The 17,070-nt window shown below is 41.8% G+C and overlaps 1 protein-coding gene across 9 annotated transcripts in view; it reads right to left on the reverse strand.

Annotated features, from left to right (window-relative positions):
• DNMT3A (DNA methyltransferase 3 alpha) overlaps window positions 1-17,070 on the reverse strand; it is a 118,231-nt gene that overhangs the window by 79,822 nt on the left and 21,339 nt on the right. For 5 of the 9 annotated variants that reach the window (XR_010067712.1, XM_063300081.1, XM_063300055.1 and 2 more), the window contains exons 3-4: window positions 15,634-15,681; window positions 4,107-4,214 (exon numbers count right to left, since the gene is read on the reverse strand). Coding sequence is in view for 7 of the 9 variants with exons in the window: in XM_063300081.1 (XP_063156151.1) it covers window positions 4,107-4,214; window positions 15,634-15,681 (156 nt within the window). In the remaining 2 variants the exon portion in view is untranslated. Of the gene's footprint in view, window positions 1-4,106; window positions 4,215-15,633; window positions 15,682-17,070 lie in introns of those variants that run through there. The other 4 variants (XM_063300075.1, XM_063300092.1, XM_063300086.1 and 1 more) reach the window with 4 other exon arrangements.

Below are 17,070 nucleotides of genomic sequence, written 5' to 3' on the forward strand. Positions count from 1 at the left end.
CCAGCTCCGTCTAGGGGTGGTAGTGGTGGATAGGCCACATGAATTTTTACAAACTGTAGCCTAGGCATTCTCTGTGTTACTTTGGTTGCTACCATCTCCACTTTTTGTTTGAGTAGTATATGCAAGATCAAGTGACTGAGACTTAGCAGGCCAAGAAGCTGTCTAAGGTTTGGAGTGGTAGAGCAGGAAGTTAGCCAACATAAGGGCAACAAGAAAAGGCAATGAAAAGGCCATTTCCAGTGTTCATGTTGAAGCTGTAGAAAGTGCCTTATCCTCAAGCTCAAAAGATCTTAAGCAGCTACTAGAATTAGCTCTACTGCCAATTTTTCAAGTACTGTTTGCCTGCCAGCCTAAAGAGACAGCTGACGTCCCTGTCTCTGCTGGACAGAGAAAGCTGAGCCAAGGTTAGAACTGTTAAATTAAAAGTGCTCTCCACCCATCCTTGAGTCAGCAGAAAACTATACTGGTATGAAATTTGCTGCCCCCATTATGGTCCCTATCCCACCTACTATATCTATTCCAAGCCACCACCAAACAGAGCTGCTTTGATTACACATATGAATTGCATGGTAAAGAAGGTGACTAGCTGATTCCTTTGGCTTTGCTGCCCTCCCTCTTCAGCACATCACTGGCTGCCAGAAAAACATCTGCAAATCATGGTATCACGCTTCCAGATTCCTCCAAGTTCTGTTTGGAGACAATGAGAGGGGAGGCAATCTCATCTTGTCCCCAGGGTAAATATTCTTCACCTATCCTTCTGAACTCCTGGCAGCTGCAATCTCCCCACTCACCCCAACACTTAAATAATTTTATCTGGCCAATAAATTCCCACTCTCACACAGCATTAGTTTCTAGCAACACATGTGATTTTCTTAACTATTAATTGAATTTTCTTATTTTATTAACAACATTCCCAAACAATAGGTGCCCCCCATTGCTATGGTGATCAGCATAGATATTGCTGTCATGCTGTGGAATCTCTTCTGGGGGGTGGGTTCTTTTGGTCCATTCAGGTCAACATTGATTCCTGGAGACTGCCTGGACTAGTCCCTGCAGTTTTCTTGGCAGGGTTTTTCAGAAGTTTGCCATTGCCTCCTTCCTAGGGCTGAGAGGGAGTGACTGGCCCAAGGTCACCCAGCTGGCTTCGTGCCTAAGGCAGGACTAGAACTCACAGTCTCCCGGTTTCTAGCCTGATGCCATAACCACTACGACAAACTGGTTCTGTGGGAGTGTTAGAAGCCAGATTTTTGAAAAGTGAAAATGTGGAACATCAGAATGCTGGATTCTGTGTCAGAAGCATCAGGTTGTGTATCAATCACAACACTTCCCTTCACCCACCCTTTGTATCTTTGTATGGTTCTGCGTAAGAATGTGAAATGGTGCAGGCCAACCCCAGATACTGCACCTGCCCCACACTTGGCCTCCCACAACATTTTCATGCTGGCCCTTTAAATACAGTTTGGGATCCAACCAAGCAGCTGCAACCATTCCACTCTCTGCCTCTGGCGGCAGGGAGACAGCAGTCTGGCTGTCATTCAGCTCTCCTCCTTGTCCTTTCCAAGCCTTGTAGCAACCTCGCTTTCCTCCCTGCCATGGCCACAGCAATCTCCCCGCCCAGGCTAATCCTATTTTGGGAAGCTGCCAGCAACATAGCAGCAGCAGCTCTTCTCTGAGTGGCCCAGCATGTGGCTGGTGGCCAGCTTCCTTCCCTGGCCCAGGCAGCAGTGCCAGAGATCAGGTTGCAGCTTCGCAAGGCAGAGAACTAGAGCAAAGTGAAGGAGTCTGTAGAGAGCCCACAGTTAAGAGGGCGAGCGATTCCCACGGCCCAATTGGCAAAGCAGCCTGCTGGGAAACAAACCTGCGCAGCTCCCAGCTGGATCAGTAGCTCTCGAACCAGAGGTGGGAAGGAAATCCCATGCAGAGCATAAAAACATTAGAAACCTCAAAGATGAGATTCTGCCAACTCTGCTTCCGAGGTCAGGATGGAATTCTCTCCCACATTAGACAAAAGGAAAACACCAGCCTGCCCGCCTGCCTTTTTGCTTCCTCCTGTAGTATACCACGTTCTTTACCACCATGAAGTTTAGTTTGCTTGCTTGAGAGACCGGGATCACTTGATTCTTCTTCAGTCTAGGTTCATGGGAGGATGAGGAAAGAAGGAATATTTGGAGATGCAATAGCAGGCAATTGGGGGAGGCAGGCGGCAGGCACTCCTGCAGCACAAGTATCCCCCCTCCAGTGATAGCACTATACCCTTCAGGGTCAGTTAAAGATCTAAACAGCTGCATTTGCACACATGAAAAGCTTAACTTGTTTTAACTGGAGGAATTGTGGCTTAGCATGGTGGTAAACTTAGCCTATTTGGTTAGTTTATGGTCTAGTGTATTGCAAAAATGGATTAATTCAGCAACTGCATTAAGGGAGAATGCAGTCAAGAGTGTTTTGCTTGCAATTCTTTCAGTGCTTGATCCTGAAAGGTACAGTCCAACAAAGTCTTTTTCTATATGTTACTGCTTATCATCTGAACCAGAAAGCTCTGATCAGTTGAGGAGGCAATAATCAATCACTCCATGGATCAGGTCACAAGAGACATATGAGAAGGTGGAAATATACCTCATCAAGGGCTACATTTATGCCTCCTGAGTACAATAAATCAATATACATAATAAAGTTATAAATAGAAGAGGACATAAAACCAGCAGAAGATCCAATATAAACCTTACAAGCAGCAGCAAAAATCAATCACATTAAAAATGTAATGTAGGAAGGAATAAAATTGGCTTGACTGGGCACTGACAGCTAAATTAGGTTCATGTGAGGTGAACGCTCTGGAGAGTGGGGGAACTTAGATGGTGTGTTCACACAACATGCTGAGGCTGGTTACAATATTAACCCATTCCTGGCTTTAACAACACAGTGAACTATAAAGCAAACATATGAGAAGGGTTCAAACAGTATGCTACAGCACAGTACTCTCCTATACACATGCATATATATACAACCTAACTAAGGCTAGGATAACCAAGGTTAAGCTAATCAAGCTTAGCATGTTGTGCAAATTATAGAATCATTTGGTTGGAAATAACCTTATAAATCCTCTAGTCCAACGCTCATGCAGCCCTTAGTTTAACTATCCTAGTTACGCATGTTCTGGTAAACACAGCCTATCAGTAGAGAAGGTTCTATCCCAGTTTTCAACAGAAGTAGCAGCTCTGACAGATACCATCCTAATCTCAAAGGGGCATCTAAAGAAGTTTCAACATCTGGGCAGATTTCATCACTTTACCCAACCTGACATTCAGATATGTTGAAATTCTACTCCCCTAATCTCCAACTTATGCAGGGAACCAACCACTGGACAACAGTTTGAGAAGTATGTGTGCACACAGATATGCATACACGCATTCTTATTTCAAACCAATTTATTTCAAACCAACTATAGACTCCACAACCTACATAGTGGCCACTAAGCTTGGTTAGTTTTTACCTTGGTTTTGTTTTGGTTCTGTGTTGTGCCTGTCCAACTCGTGTTTGTGATTCAACATACTGCACAAAACCAGAAAATTGGTTAGGTCAGCAAATTTCTCAAACTCAGCCAGTGTCAGTGATACATCAGTTTATGAGCCAAGAACATGAACCCTTTTACTAGAAATAGCTGAAACGTCCAAAATAGTTATTGGCAATTCTTCTGGACGAGTTTTGTTTCTAATAAGAGCAGCTGGGTGCTTTGCCAGATGTCAAGGGCGTGTCCACACACATATCCAGCCAAGAGGTGTATGCATTACAACAGGAGAGGGCATTCTCAGAGAGAGCATGTATTTGTGTGAGTGCATGTGGATCTGTGGCTTTTGTGTATGCAAAAACATACAAAACGTCCCAACCTGTTGCTTCCTTCTTGTAGTCCTTCTCCTCTAACAAAGGCCACCGAGCTATTCTTAGAAGCTGCTGACCTCGGGAACTCCAGCATTCGAGAGAAAGCCCTGAGAATCCAACCCAACTCTTCCTGATCTGGTGCTCCTATTTAAAAGCCTCTGCCAGGGTAACTTCCCACCCACACCCTTGGTGACCAAGCCTGCAGCTCTGGGGATGCAGCGGCCTCCACTCACCACTGGCTGTTTCCGTTTCCTGCCGGGCCGCCCCACTTTCCTCACGGGGATCCCTGGATCTGGCTTCTCCTCCTTGTTCCGATTTTCCTCAGGTTCTTCTTCTCCCTGCTTTCAGGAAAAAAAGAGAGACGATATTCTACTTAGCTCTTGAGTCAGGAGGCACCTCAGCACCCCCTGTGCAAATCTGGGAAAAAACCTTCATTTTAAAGGAACACAGTCTCTTCTTTGAGGAAAAGCTTGTGCGCCTACTGCCGGGCACTTTCTTCCTTTCCACCAGCCCCACCAGGGGCCTGCTCCATTTAGATCACAAGAAGTGCTGAGCTTGAACTCCTTTTAAAGCCACACAAATTGGTGTCCTCATGATGTTTTGTGGTAGTGACTCTCACTGTTTAACTCTTGTGCTGTTTAAAGAAGCATCACAGACACTAGCTGAGCTCTCTGTTTCAACCCAACCTACCTCACAGGGTTATTGTGGGGGTAAATTAGGGCAGTCCCCATGTATGCAAACTTAACGAGGTAATAAAATACCCTCTCTCTTCACTGGACTTCAACCATAACGTTCCCATGCTAAGTCTTTTTTATTCTTTTATACCATTCTTGATTTCTTCAGCAATGCTTCATTTGGTGGCTCTAGATCCTCTGCTCTTGGCCTCAGTCCCACGTGGCTTCTATGGCCTCACCTCTCCCATGAAATGGTATTAATAAATAAATCTACAACACATTGTGTGAAATTCCTAAACAACTGCTCCAGAGTAGGCAACAAAATGGCAAATAAGGCAAAAATGTGCATCAGGAAAACTTACGGACAATGGCCAAAGTAAAATCCTAAGGGCTGTTAGTTGACTAGGGCTGTCTAGGTTTCAGTTATCCAGGGAAAAGCTATGGGTTCAACAGGGTAAGTTCATGAAACCTAGTGCTGCAGCAAACATTTTTAATTTGTGCTCTCTTCCATGTCCTAGTATTAGGCCTTTCAGAGGTGATTACAGAAGGCTGGAGATCAACTGATGAATACCATTACTGCTACTGTTGTTAGCATCTTCCAGATCAATTTGTCAATATTCAGTTATACAGCTATACCCTCATTCTTTGTATCACCTTACACATACACATTTCCCCATCCAATGGTGCCCAGATTGCTTTGCTAAATTTTACTTGGGTGCTTCCAAACCAGCAGTTCAATTCACTGTAAGCTCTATGTGAAATTGCAATCAATTTTCCACACTTTAATCAGTATACATACAATCCCAGTATGTTCTATCCATACTTGGGGAAGTTACAAAACTGTGTAGGTTGTGAAGGCTCAGTTCACATACTATATTTAATAATCTATTTTAACAGATTTGTGTTACCGTATTGGTATAATTTATTGCATGTACACACAAAAACATTTTTTTATAAAATATGAATGAAAAAAATAACCTACAGCTATTAGGTTGCTGCCAATCTAAAGAGCAGTAAGACAGTATATTTTAAGCATTCTTAAATGCACTGTTATACATCTGGTTGAGCATGATATCATTAACTTTAAAAAATATATTTAAAAGTGTTTAAAGAAGTATTGATTCTCAGTGTTATTATTTGTGTTATTTTCAAAAACAAAACATAGTGTTTTATCACTCATTATTTCCAAAAATCAAGCAATGTGCTAGAGCCTTTGAAGTAAGGGCTTTATAAATCTTAAAAAGAAATGAGTATTTTTCTGATGATCAGAAAACAACAGAAGCCCTTAAAAGTACCAATCTGAAGGATCAGAAAGGGGTGGGGAGATGGTATAGTCAATTAAAATGAACAGAAAAAAAAATCTGGATATTGTGCTGTGTGATGGGCTTGCTCTCTAATATGTCATGGTGCCCATTAAAAGCATACTTTTTGGCAATGATAGAAGAGCAGTGCTAAAAGAATCTGCCTACACTGTTCCAATGCTTTAATAGATTCTTTGTGATTTGAAAAAAGTAGCAGCATGGGAAACACCCAGAATAACATTTTGATCACATGCAGATGCCCTGTAAAAATCACATGCACAGAAGTCTGGCTATGCTATAATAGGATACTATCCAGAAGGAGAAACTGTAATGCTACCAATAGCTTTTCCTCCTTAGTTGATTCTTTCATGAAATGAAAAAAGATCTTTGTGCCAATACAAATCATCTTGCCTGCCACAAACCCCGATTTAATTGCCTTTGGGTCTTCTGTGAAGCTGTGCCCTCCACTTATAAATTCCCACCCACCCCACCCCACCCCACCCCACCCCACCCTTTTTTTGTCCTTTGAGTCAGGCTTGACTCCTGGTGACATGGACAAGGCAATGCAGCCATCTAGACAGCATTTTCAAAAGTGGTTTGTTATTGCCTTCTTCCTAGGGCAGAGAGAGAATGACTGACCCAAGGTCATCCAGCTGGCTTTCATGCCTCAGGCTTCCCCATTTCCAATCCAGCACCTTAACCAAGCCACTAGACCCAACCTGACACCCAAAGAAACAGCATAATCTGCTTTTTGCAGACAGCAGTAGTTTTACTTACCAGCTTCCTCTTTGAAGCCACAGCTACTGCAAATTTATTTTTATTTCTCTAAGTGGAGTTTTGCAGTTTCAGCAATGAAAGGTTGCAGGCTCTTGCTGCATTGCAACTTTTAAGATATGCTGAATTTGCTTTGATAGTTATCTTCACCTTCTTCAATATAGTGTTCTCCAGAGCTGTTGGACAGAAGCTTTCTTCATTCCCAGTCTAGAGGCTGGGGAAGGGCAACTTAACCTCATGCACCTACACTTCTATAGTTACATAATGAGGTTTTGTTGTCTTGATTATTTGTACAGAAAGATAGGATATCTATATTGGAATATATAAACATTGTTCTCGTACTATATCTTGCAAATATTTTAAGTAAGTGTTTATATGACTATCTATAACCCACAATGTGACACCCCCCCAGCTTGGATAAGAGGCAAAGGCAAAACACCATTAATAAATAATATTTTTGCAATATCTGATTATAAAAAATAAGATTAATCAAGGAAAAATTTATTTGGCTACAAAATGGTAATTGGTAATTAAAGTGAACAGGAAGCCATTGATTAAAGGGAGTAGAAATTACATTAGGTCTATGAGAAAGGAACAAGGTGGAATCTGTTAGTTAGCAGCACAGTAGCAACGAAAAGCCTCAAAAGGCCATTGCCAGTTGGCCTGGACAGTCTGGTGCTGCAGCTGTGTTTTAGGACAAAAACAGGCAAACTGAGCCTGAGAAAAGATGGGAAGGCAGCGGAGAAAACTCTGAAGTGCAGCATTCTGACAGCCACTCTGTCTGCATTCTCTATTTGCTGCCTATTAAGCATTCAACTTGCTTTATCAAACCAATTACAAACCTAGCAGTTGCACTCAGACAACATGCTAGGTTTGGTCAGAGTTAATTTTGGTGCAGGATTTTTGTGCAAATGCAGTTGTGCTTTGTGAACCTAGCTCGTGATTAGTTTAAGATTCATGAGCTAGGTTCATTCATTTGCATGATAACAAATCCAGAATATGGGTAAAAACAGTAATCAGGTTAAGCATGTTTTATGAACACAACTGTACTGTTTAGAGAGGAATTGCAATGCTTCTGGCACTCTGTTTGCAAAGGGTATCAACTCCACACTAGATCCTACTCTCACTGAACACCCAAATAAACCTGCTGTCATCAAATCATGACTTGGCATTAAGCCTGGGGAGGAACAGAGAGGAAGGGGGTAAGCTACAGCTTGAAAAATAAAAGGTGGTTTGTTGGGCCAGCATCCCCCCTTACTTCCAAGTAAATACAACTTTCATCAGGTGAAGTGCACTTGCTCCTGACTCAAGGTGCCAAAAAGTATGTCGCAACTGTAGAAGAAAAGATGCCAGTATTTCTGCCTTAAAAGACTGGTGTTGGAGTTGATGCTACTTCATCATCATTCAGGTCTCTGCTAAACAAACAAGTGAACAAACTGAAGCCCACTGTGTGAATAAAACTGATTCAGAAGCAATCCAATTCTTTTTTAAAGTCATCTAAATTGATTGCCACCATTACATAGTCACGTGATAATAATGAATTCATAGAGGCGGCGCAGTGAGGTCCATCAATGGCAACTAGTCATTACAGCGACATGGGACCTCCAGACTCAGAAGCCATTTCCTTCTGAATATTTTTTGCAAGACAGGGCAACAAGCAAAAGCAGTTACTTTCATGTCTTGCTTGTGGGCTTATCAGAGGCAACCAAAAGTTTGCTGGAGTAGGTAGGACCCTGGTCTCACCCAGCACAGTTCTTCCTATGTATTAGGAGCTGAGGATGGAAGAGGCAGCAGGATAAGGATAAAAAAAAGATGGAGATCAAACTGGGAATTTTATGAATAATATCTGAAGAGCTGCGGTATATCTCAGAGAAAGAGGTTACATGCAGACTTGGAAATCTATGAATGACAGAATATACACACCAGGAAACAGCACGTTGTCTCCAATTCTGTGTTAAAGCTCGAGTAAATCCTGGCTGTGTGTACCTTATTCAGCTGGCAGACCATCTCCACTTTGCTTTTAAAAAGGAGAGCATACCATTAATTACTAAAATTGTGAGACTGTTAGATGCAGGCCAACTCCAGACCCTGTAAGACCTATTCCAGCATTTCCGCTGTTCATAGGATTAGCAACATATAGACAGCCAGCAACTGTGTTTGCTCGGTCCACTTAACCCTAACCTTAACCCAGGTGACATAAGTAACTTGATTTAGTTGCCCAGTTTCTGTATTGAGCTGGCATTTATAGGGTTGTAGGTTTCTTTGTTCTTCAATCATTCTTTGGCTTTCTGTATGTATTGTTTTCTCTCCATGCAATTAGAATTGTGAACATGTGGCCCCAAAATCCCAAAGAGGCTCCTCAGGTAGCCAGCTAAGATTTGCTATGATTTCAGTTTCAGAAGTCTGACAGTACTGGTCTCCATTATGCAGTAGGGATGGAATGAGGATACAATCACAGCCACCTCACAGGTGCTTAGCCCCATCTTGCATGATTCGGGAGTCATTTCATGGTCGCCGGTGCTCCAATATCTGTCAAGCAGTACAGACTGAAGGTAACAGTACAAGAGGAGAAAACAGGTAGAGAGGCGGAAGACAAAGCCAGTGCCTCTTGCACATTCTGGTCCAGCTGCTTCTACTGATCCTTTATGTTACTATCCAAACTTCTATTCTAACCTCCCTTTCTGGTTAAGGCAAAGTATGGGCATTCCACACAAAGGTGAACCATTTCTGGACCTGTGTGACCACACAATGTTGGCTAGCTTTGAAAGCTAAAGCAGTTATTTTCTAGCTCTGCTTTAGAAGAGAGCCAGGATCTCCTGCAGTTTCTCAGCAGGCATCTCCCATTAATGAACATTTGACTCACTCCTGGGCCTCATCATCACATGCCATTTACCCGCAACAAAAATACACCTCAGTAACCATTCTTAAGGAATATGTCCTCATGACATTTCTTCCATCTCATCTCCAGTCTGCTATGGCAACAGGCTAAAGTTGTCTTTAGTTGTTCTGCTATTAAAGTAGAGTTTTCCCTCTTCTCCCAATACAAACCTTACCAGTCTACGATTGCCTCATTTATAATATAGTTCATGATTATGTAGTTAGGGGCTGGGTCTGCCCAACTCCTACTGACCATTTCAGTTTGCTGCTAGCATGCCTCCTCCCTGACTTGTCACTGCCCACCCAGTCATTTTGGTTTGAACTGGGAAACCAGACACCTGACTGTGCAGAGTAGACCTACCAGCTGAGATTGGGGAGGGGGGACATAGGACTGTCAGTCTTTCAAGAGGTTGATATTTTTGTGTCAAAAAAACAAACCATCCAACCCTGACTGGTAGATGCTTGTAATTCCTTCCCACTGCAAACCTGTATGAAAAGGCAGCAATGAGGAATTAAAAAGAGGAATTTAGAAGAAATTTAACCTTTCCCTTAAAAGAAAAGGCTTCACTCAACTCTAAAACATGATCTCAAAGTAGGAAACCTTGATACCTTTTGTTCAGAGAACTATAAGCTGGATGTATGTAATTGGCATGGAAGAAGACCTCAAATTGGCCTCAACCTTTCCAGAAACGTTTGTTGGAATGCACAAAGGAAAAAGCAGAAGTAATTCTGAATATTAAGAAAGAAAAAAAAGGAGGCATTTTTTTTTCTGACAGGACTATCAATCCCACAGGAGACTGATACTTCTGTGTTAAAAAAGCCAATAACATCTATGAACCTTTAAACTCCTTTTTTGGTGGGGGGTGCCTTCAAGTCAGTGTTGACTCCTGATGACTGCCTGGACTAATCCCTGCAGTTTTCTTGGCCAGATTTTTTTGGAAGTGGTTTGCCATTGCCTGCTTCCTAGGGCTGAGAGAGAATGACTGGCCCAAGGTCCCCCAGCTGGCTTTGTACCTAAAGCGAGACTAGAACTCACTGTCTTTGGGGTTTCTACCCTGGTGCCTTAACCACTAAAATGAGACTTCTGAATAAACAAGTGTAGGATCAGGGTAATCAAAGATTGGGAAATAAATTGTGCCAATTGTGCTTTGTTTATTATGAATACTTACTGATAACAGATTAATCTTTCTAAAATTTGAGACTCTTTAAAACTCTCTAAAAGAAAACAAACAAATGGATCACTGAGCAAATCAATCCAGAGTTCTCACTAGAGATGTAAGGACCAATATGATCAAATATCCTACTTTATGTGAAGACCTAGCTCCCTGGAGAAGGCTCTAATGCTGGGAAAGGTGGAAGGAAAGTGAAGAGGACAACCAGCAGCAAGGTGGATGGCCTCAGTTACAGTGACAATGGGTTCATGTTGGAAAATCTGAAGGACCAGGTTAGGACAGATCGTCATGGAGAAAATCAGTCTATGGGGTTGCTAAGAGTCAACATTGATTTAATGGCACATCAATCAATCAAAACTAAAACTATTGTTTATTTTTCAGAAAAGAAGAAGCAGAAGTAATTCTGAATACTGAAAAAGAGGAGGAAGTGGCAGTTTGTTTGACAGACTTTCAATCTCCTAGGACAGCAATAGTCCTGTGTCAAAAAAAAAAAAATCAACTGATTGGTGATGGGACATAACAGGGGCACAATAGAAAGAAGGCGGGAACACCAGGAGCCCCCTACCATGCAATTCCATGTTTTGGAGAGGGATTGGTGGCTCCTTTTCCTGCCAACCAGTCATGCTGGGTGGAAGGGGAAAGGAGCTAGGGAATCAGCCCTTGTCTTGAAACTGTCCTGCATTAAATCTGTAAGGGCAGCATCACTCCCAGGCCACATTCCTGAGATACTGTACAGCACAGCCATGAAGGCAGAGCAATGTATGTTGAGATACTTTTTGCCAGTCAAGAATAGGAGGAATGCAAGGTAATGCAGCCATGCAGAAAAGCCCCTGGACTCTCCTTCTATGTGCACATTTACTTTCCCCCATTCCAGGTGCAGCAAATCCTGGTTGCAAAATTGCCAATACCTTATTATTTCACCATCCCAGCTTACAGGAGGATTTTGTATGTAACAAGGAATAGTGGCTAGGTACTTTGGATGTTTCCTTTTCTTACTCCAGGAGACTGAATAATGCTGTTTGCACTCTCCTCTGATCAGCTGGAAGAAGCCCTGTTAGCTTAAAGTGATCTCTCCACGTTCTCTGCCTTTCAAGATTGGCAGAAGTGAAAATAATTGTATGTTGGTTTGAAACTGCACTGGAGCGATTGGGAAGTAGAAACTGTGAAGGTGTGGAAATGCCATAAGTTAGTGTACTTAGCAGATTAAAAGCACAGGGTTCACAGAGCAGAAAGCCCCTCCTTAAATAGAGCACCACTTGCTCAACAGTCCAATTTGAGAAGGACTGCCCAAAGCTGGACCATCTCTGAAGCAGATTCCTCCATCCAGAAATACAGTGGTTCATAAAACCATTGACAGTAGGTTGGTGCAATTTCAAAACAAGAATGGCAAGCATCCATTCCCTTTTCTTTTCTACTACTGTATGACATTTCATTCCAGATGGCGCTGTGACTCATCCATATCTAAATCTTTAGCTCCACCTATAACTCAGGTTTAATGAATGGCTCAGCAGTCTTCTCTAAGGGTCCTCCCTCCCTTTCTTCTTCCATCTTGCCATGTCATTACCAAACAATCCTATTACACACCCATACCCCCTTGCTGCTATTAAGAAATAGCCTTCCTCAGAAATGAGCTTGTACAAGGCAGAACAACATGAAACTCAATTCTCATCACTTAGCCCTTTAGAAGCCCAAAGCTGCAATTTTATTTTTACTATTTTTCTTTCTTGGTAGGGAATGTGACATATTTCTGACTGTTTTCCACTTAAAACTAAGGAAAACCACACCACCAATGTTTAGGGAACAGCAAATTGCTCACACTATTATGTGGGGGGGGATGGATCCATGGACCATAAAGTTCCTCAAGGGCTGCATGCTTGCTTGAAGGATTTCCTCTTACTATATCAAACTGCCTACTCAGAGCCAGCAGCAAAACAGCTGCCTGCTTGAGCTGTGCTGATGGGACAAGGATGCAGACCTGCACTGTTGTAAACCATGACCTGTTTAGCTCTTCTCTATTGGTCTTTCACACTGCTAAAATCTGTTTTGTTCTGACAGGATTTTGCCTTGACAAAGTAATGAGTTCTCACTGCTGACTTCATTTTGCTCCCTGTGGAAATCAGTGCATAATTTACATTATTTTAATTATTGCTTTTGCAAAAAGGTTTTGTATTTGTGTTAATTTTCTACTATTTCATTCAGGTGCCTCAAGCAAGTTGTAGCTGGAAAGGTGGAATAAATGTTCTTTGAAGGAATAAATAATATAATGCTGCAATGTTATGGTTATAATCCTAATTACTAATCCCACTTTGGAATCCTCACGAATCAAGAAAGGTGAATAATTTCTACTCATTTTAGAAAGCATAAGGGAAATGCCCCCAATAATGCTTTAAAACAACAGTTTATTTATTTGGTATCTTCTCCAAGTCATACATGGAACTGACTTTGAAGGCCACCTGAAAATAGTTTCAGAAAATGTCATGTAAATTATGACTACCATCTGCAACATCTGCCTTCAGATTTGACTCAACTTCCTATATTTTTCCAACAACCATTCTAAGTGTGATGCTTATCTAAACAGAGCAGGACACCTCAAGGTCCACCTGCCTTCTTTTCAATATCACACAAGATAGACGTTCTTCAGGCATCCTCACTGAGTGAGGTTAGGCTGCTGCTAATTGAGGATCAAATCCTTCTTGCAGTGGCAATCCAGCTTTGGGAAACACTCTTAAAGTATTTTATTCTTGTATCTTTATTGAAACAATTGGATTTATGTGAGCCCACCCTCAGAAAATAATTTCTTTGATAAGTGGGACAAAAAGTATATGTCCTCATAGTTCCAGATGTATCTAAATGAAAGGGATTTTCTAGATTCATTTCAATCAGGTTTCTTCCAGGATATGGTACTGACATTGCTTTGTTTGCTTTGGTAATTATCTTTGTTGGAAATCAGGTGGGAGGAGTTCATCCTGCTAGTCCTCTTGAACCTCTCAGTGGTTTTCAATACCATTGACCATGGGATCCCTCTGAGCCATCTAATGGGATTTGGACTTTTAGGGCTATTGTTTTGCAGTGGTCCCAGTCCTTCCAGTTGGGATGTACTCAGAAGGCAGGGATGGTGGTCTACTATTTGACACCTATATCATTCTTCCTCCGGATTCTATCTTGTCTTCTAGGCTATTTAATGCGAAGTTACTAGGGAAGGTCATCAATATGCTAATGACACCCAGCTCTACTGCTCCCTATTTTCTAACTCCAAGGAAGCAACTGGTATGCTTGAAAGCTTCCTAGTATCAATAATGGGCTAGACAAGGGAGAAAAATCTTTAATTAAATTTAGATAAGACAACGGTACTGCTGTAAGCAAAAAACTGGACTTTGGGATTTAGATGAAGACTATTCCACATGGGATTTCACTCCCCCAGAAAGAGCAAGTTTGGGGTACTCCTTTACCCCCAGCTGTCACTGGATTTGCAGGTGATGGCTATGACAATTTACACAATTACATCTAGTATGCCAACTGTAGCCCTTTCTAAGCAACAGTTATCCCTGTTTTGGGTACAACTTGACTACCACAATGTGCTTTACATGTGGCTACCCTTGAAAAGTGTCCAGAAATTGCAACTGGTGCAAAATACAGACGGAAACTGGTACAAGAATCATACCATACCTGGAGTAGATCTGCATTGGATACCAATTGGCTATTGGGCACCATTTATGGTACTGGTAATGACCTTTAATTAGGCTTATCACGTCATCATTTGCAGAACTAATTCTCCTGCTATGAAGCTGCCAATTACTCAGGTCTGCAGAAGAGGCCTTCCTGAAGATACCCTTATTGCCAGAAGCTTAACTGCTGGGTATGGGGGAAAAGGGTCATCTATCCTCTGGCTCCCAGGCTACAGAAAGCACTCCCTAATGAGATACATCTACCTCCCAATCCTCCAGTAATGGTAAACACACATCTTTCACTCAGCTTTTAATTGTTAATTATTTTAATATTTTTAATTTTGATTCTAAACCTTATTACTTTTGTTATTTTATATTCAGTATTTCTTATTGTTAAAAGGCTGCCTTGAATGCTGGAATCAACAGAAAGGTGGGGGATATAAATTCAGTGATAAATGTGTTAAAAAATTCTTCCCCCACACACATTCATTATTGCTTCTCCCACCCCCGCTCACTTACTCATTGATGTTTTCCATTTAAAATGTTGCCATGCATATACAGGTAGTCCTCTCTTACCAACCACTCGTTCAGCAACCATTCAAAGTTACAACAGTGCTGAAAAAGGAGACTTATGACCGGTCCTCAAAGTTGCAGCCATTGCAGCATCCCCGCAGTCACTTGATCACGATTCGGGTGCTTGGCAACCAGCACACATTTACAACGGTTGCAGCATCCTGCAGGCATATGACCACCATTTGCGACCTTCACAGCCACCTTGTGACAAGCAAAGTCAGTGGGGAAGCCAGCAGGAAGTCACAAGTTGTGGTCATGTCACATTGCGCTTAATGGCCCGTAGAGATTCGCTTAACCAGCGCAGTGGGAACTGATGTCATAAGTCAGGTGCAGTCAAGTGAAATTTCACTTTATGACCGCATCACTTAGTGATGGAGTTGCCGGTCCCAACTGCAGTTGGTAAGTGAGGACTACCTGCATGTCCATGGGGGAGGGATGATTCATATGTTATGATATCATCATGCAAATAATGCAACTTACATATCTGATATCATAACTGCATCATTTGTGGAATGATATCATGATGCACATACCATCATTCTGACAACATGGTAGCTTGCCAGAGATGCTACTGTTACCATACCCACCATAGCTAGTATAGAAGACATTTCGTTATGTGCCTTCCCTGAATGTTAGCTTCAGGTGTCTTACACTTATCAGTGGACTCAGTTACAACCCAATCATGCTCTGAAGTGATAACCCCTCTTCCTCCTGGTTTACTTACCCCATCTCTGTTGTGTTCAGAACTTTTCTTCTCTGGTCTGCAGTGAAACTGATAAGGGCAGGAAAAATTTGATCAGTGTTACCAATGCATCATTGGATTATTATTAATCAATAAGATTGGTATTCTCTTTAGAAGAAATGTGTATTTGAGGGAGAACCTAGTGAATTTCCTAAGAATTTCCTATAAGCTTGCCAGACATAGAAAAGTAAGCAATACCAGGTGAGGAAGCTCTGAATGTTAATAGTGATCAAACAGATATATTTTAACAGGAACAGGGAGTGAAATGTGAGGAAGGTGGGGATTCCAGTCTTTACCAAAATGATGTAAGAAATGATACATCAAAAGAAAGGACATCAAAAAACAAATCTATCCACAGATAATTCTGAAAATGTAGGAAGGCTGAAATTCTGTTCTGTTCAATCAACTTCCAGAGCAGCTGTTTAATCATTTTTAAAAGTATTACTATCAAGTTTTTGTAGTGGGTTCCCCATATTTCACACAAGCACAATAGACAGGAAAATCAGAAACCCCTTAACAGTACCTGGAATTAACCAAAGGTCCAACAATTGAAGAAAGAATCAAAGCAGGTGTAGGAGGGCAGCTAATTTAATCAGAGAAAAATCTATAGAAGACATAGAATTAATCCACATACCTCAGACCTTTTCCTTGATTGCAAAGTAAGCTAGCAATGCCAACAGACATAACTGATCCAGGCTTTCTTGATATGCGGTTTTAATTATTACTTTAAATACAAATTTAGAAGAAAGGAAGCTGCTTATACTTCATCAGGCCAATGGTCCATCTAGCTCAGTGTTTATTAAAATCTTTTGCTCTCAGGACCCCTTCCCACTTTTAAAAATTATGGAGGACCTATTTGTATGATATTTATTGATATTTACCATATTAAAAATTAAAATTGACACATTCACTGCCGCTACCACATCTCACGATTGTCTGATGGGATTTCAACAGAGAGCCAGTTTGGTGTAGGGGTTAAGGCATCAGGCTAGAAACCTGGAGACCATGCATTCTAGTCCCATCTTAGGCACAAGGCCAGCTGGGTGACCCTGGGCCACTCACTCACTCTCAGGCCTAGGAAGAAGCAATGGCAAACCACTTCTTGCCAAGAAAACTGCAGGGACTTGTCCAGGCATTCTCCAAAAATCTCACACAATTGAATGGATTTTTAAAAAAAATTCAACACAAACTAGCAAATAATTTTGATTTTGTGGACCCCTGAGAAGGTCTTGGGGGATCCCCAGGGATCCTAGGACCACACTCTAAAAAACCCTGATCTAGCTTATTATTATCTATTTTAGGTTTCCCCAACTGGGTGCCTGGGAATCCTGGGAGTTGTAGTCCCAACATATCTGTAGGGCTCTAGGTTGGTAAAGGTTCATCTATACCCACTGGAAGCTGCATCTTCTAAAGATGTTT

This window comes from Candoia aspera, chromosome 1 (genome assembly GCF_035149785.1).
Source record: "Candoia aspera isolate rCanAsp1 chromosome 1, rCanAsp1.hap2, whole genome shotgun sequence".
Classification (NCBI taxonomy): domain Eukaryota; kingdom Metazoa; phylum Chordata; class Lepidosauria; order Squamata; family Boidae; genus Candoia; species Candoia aspera.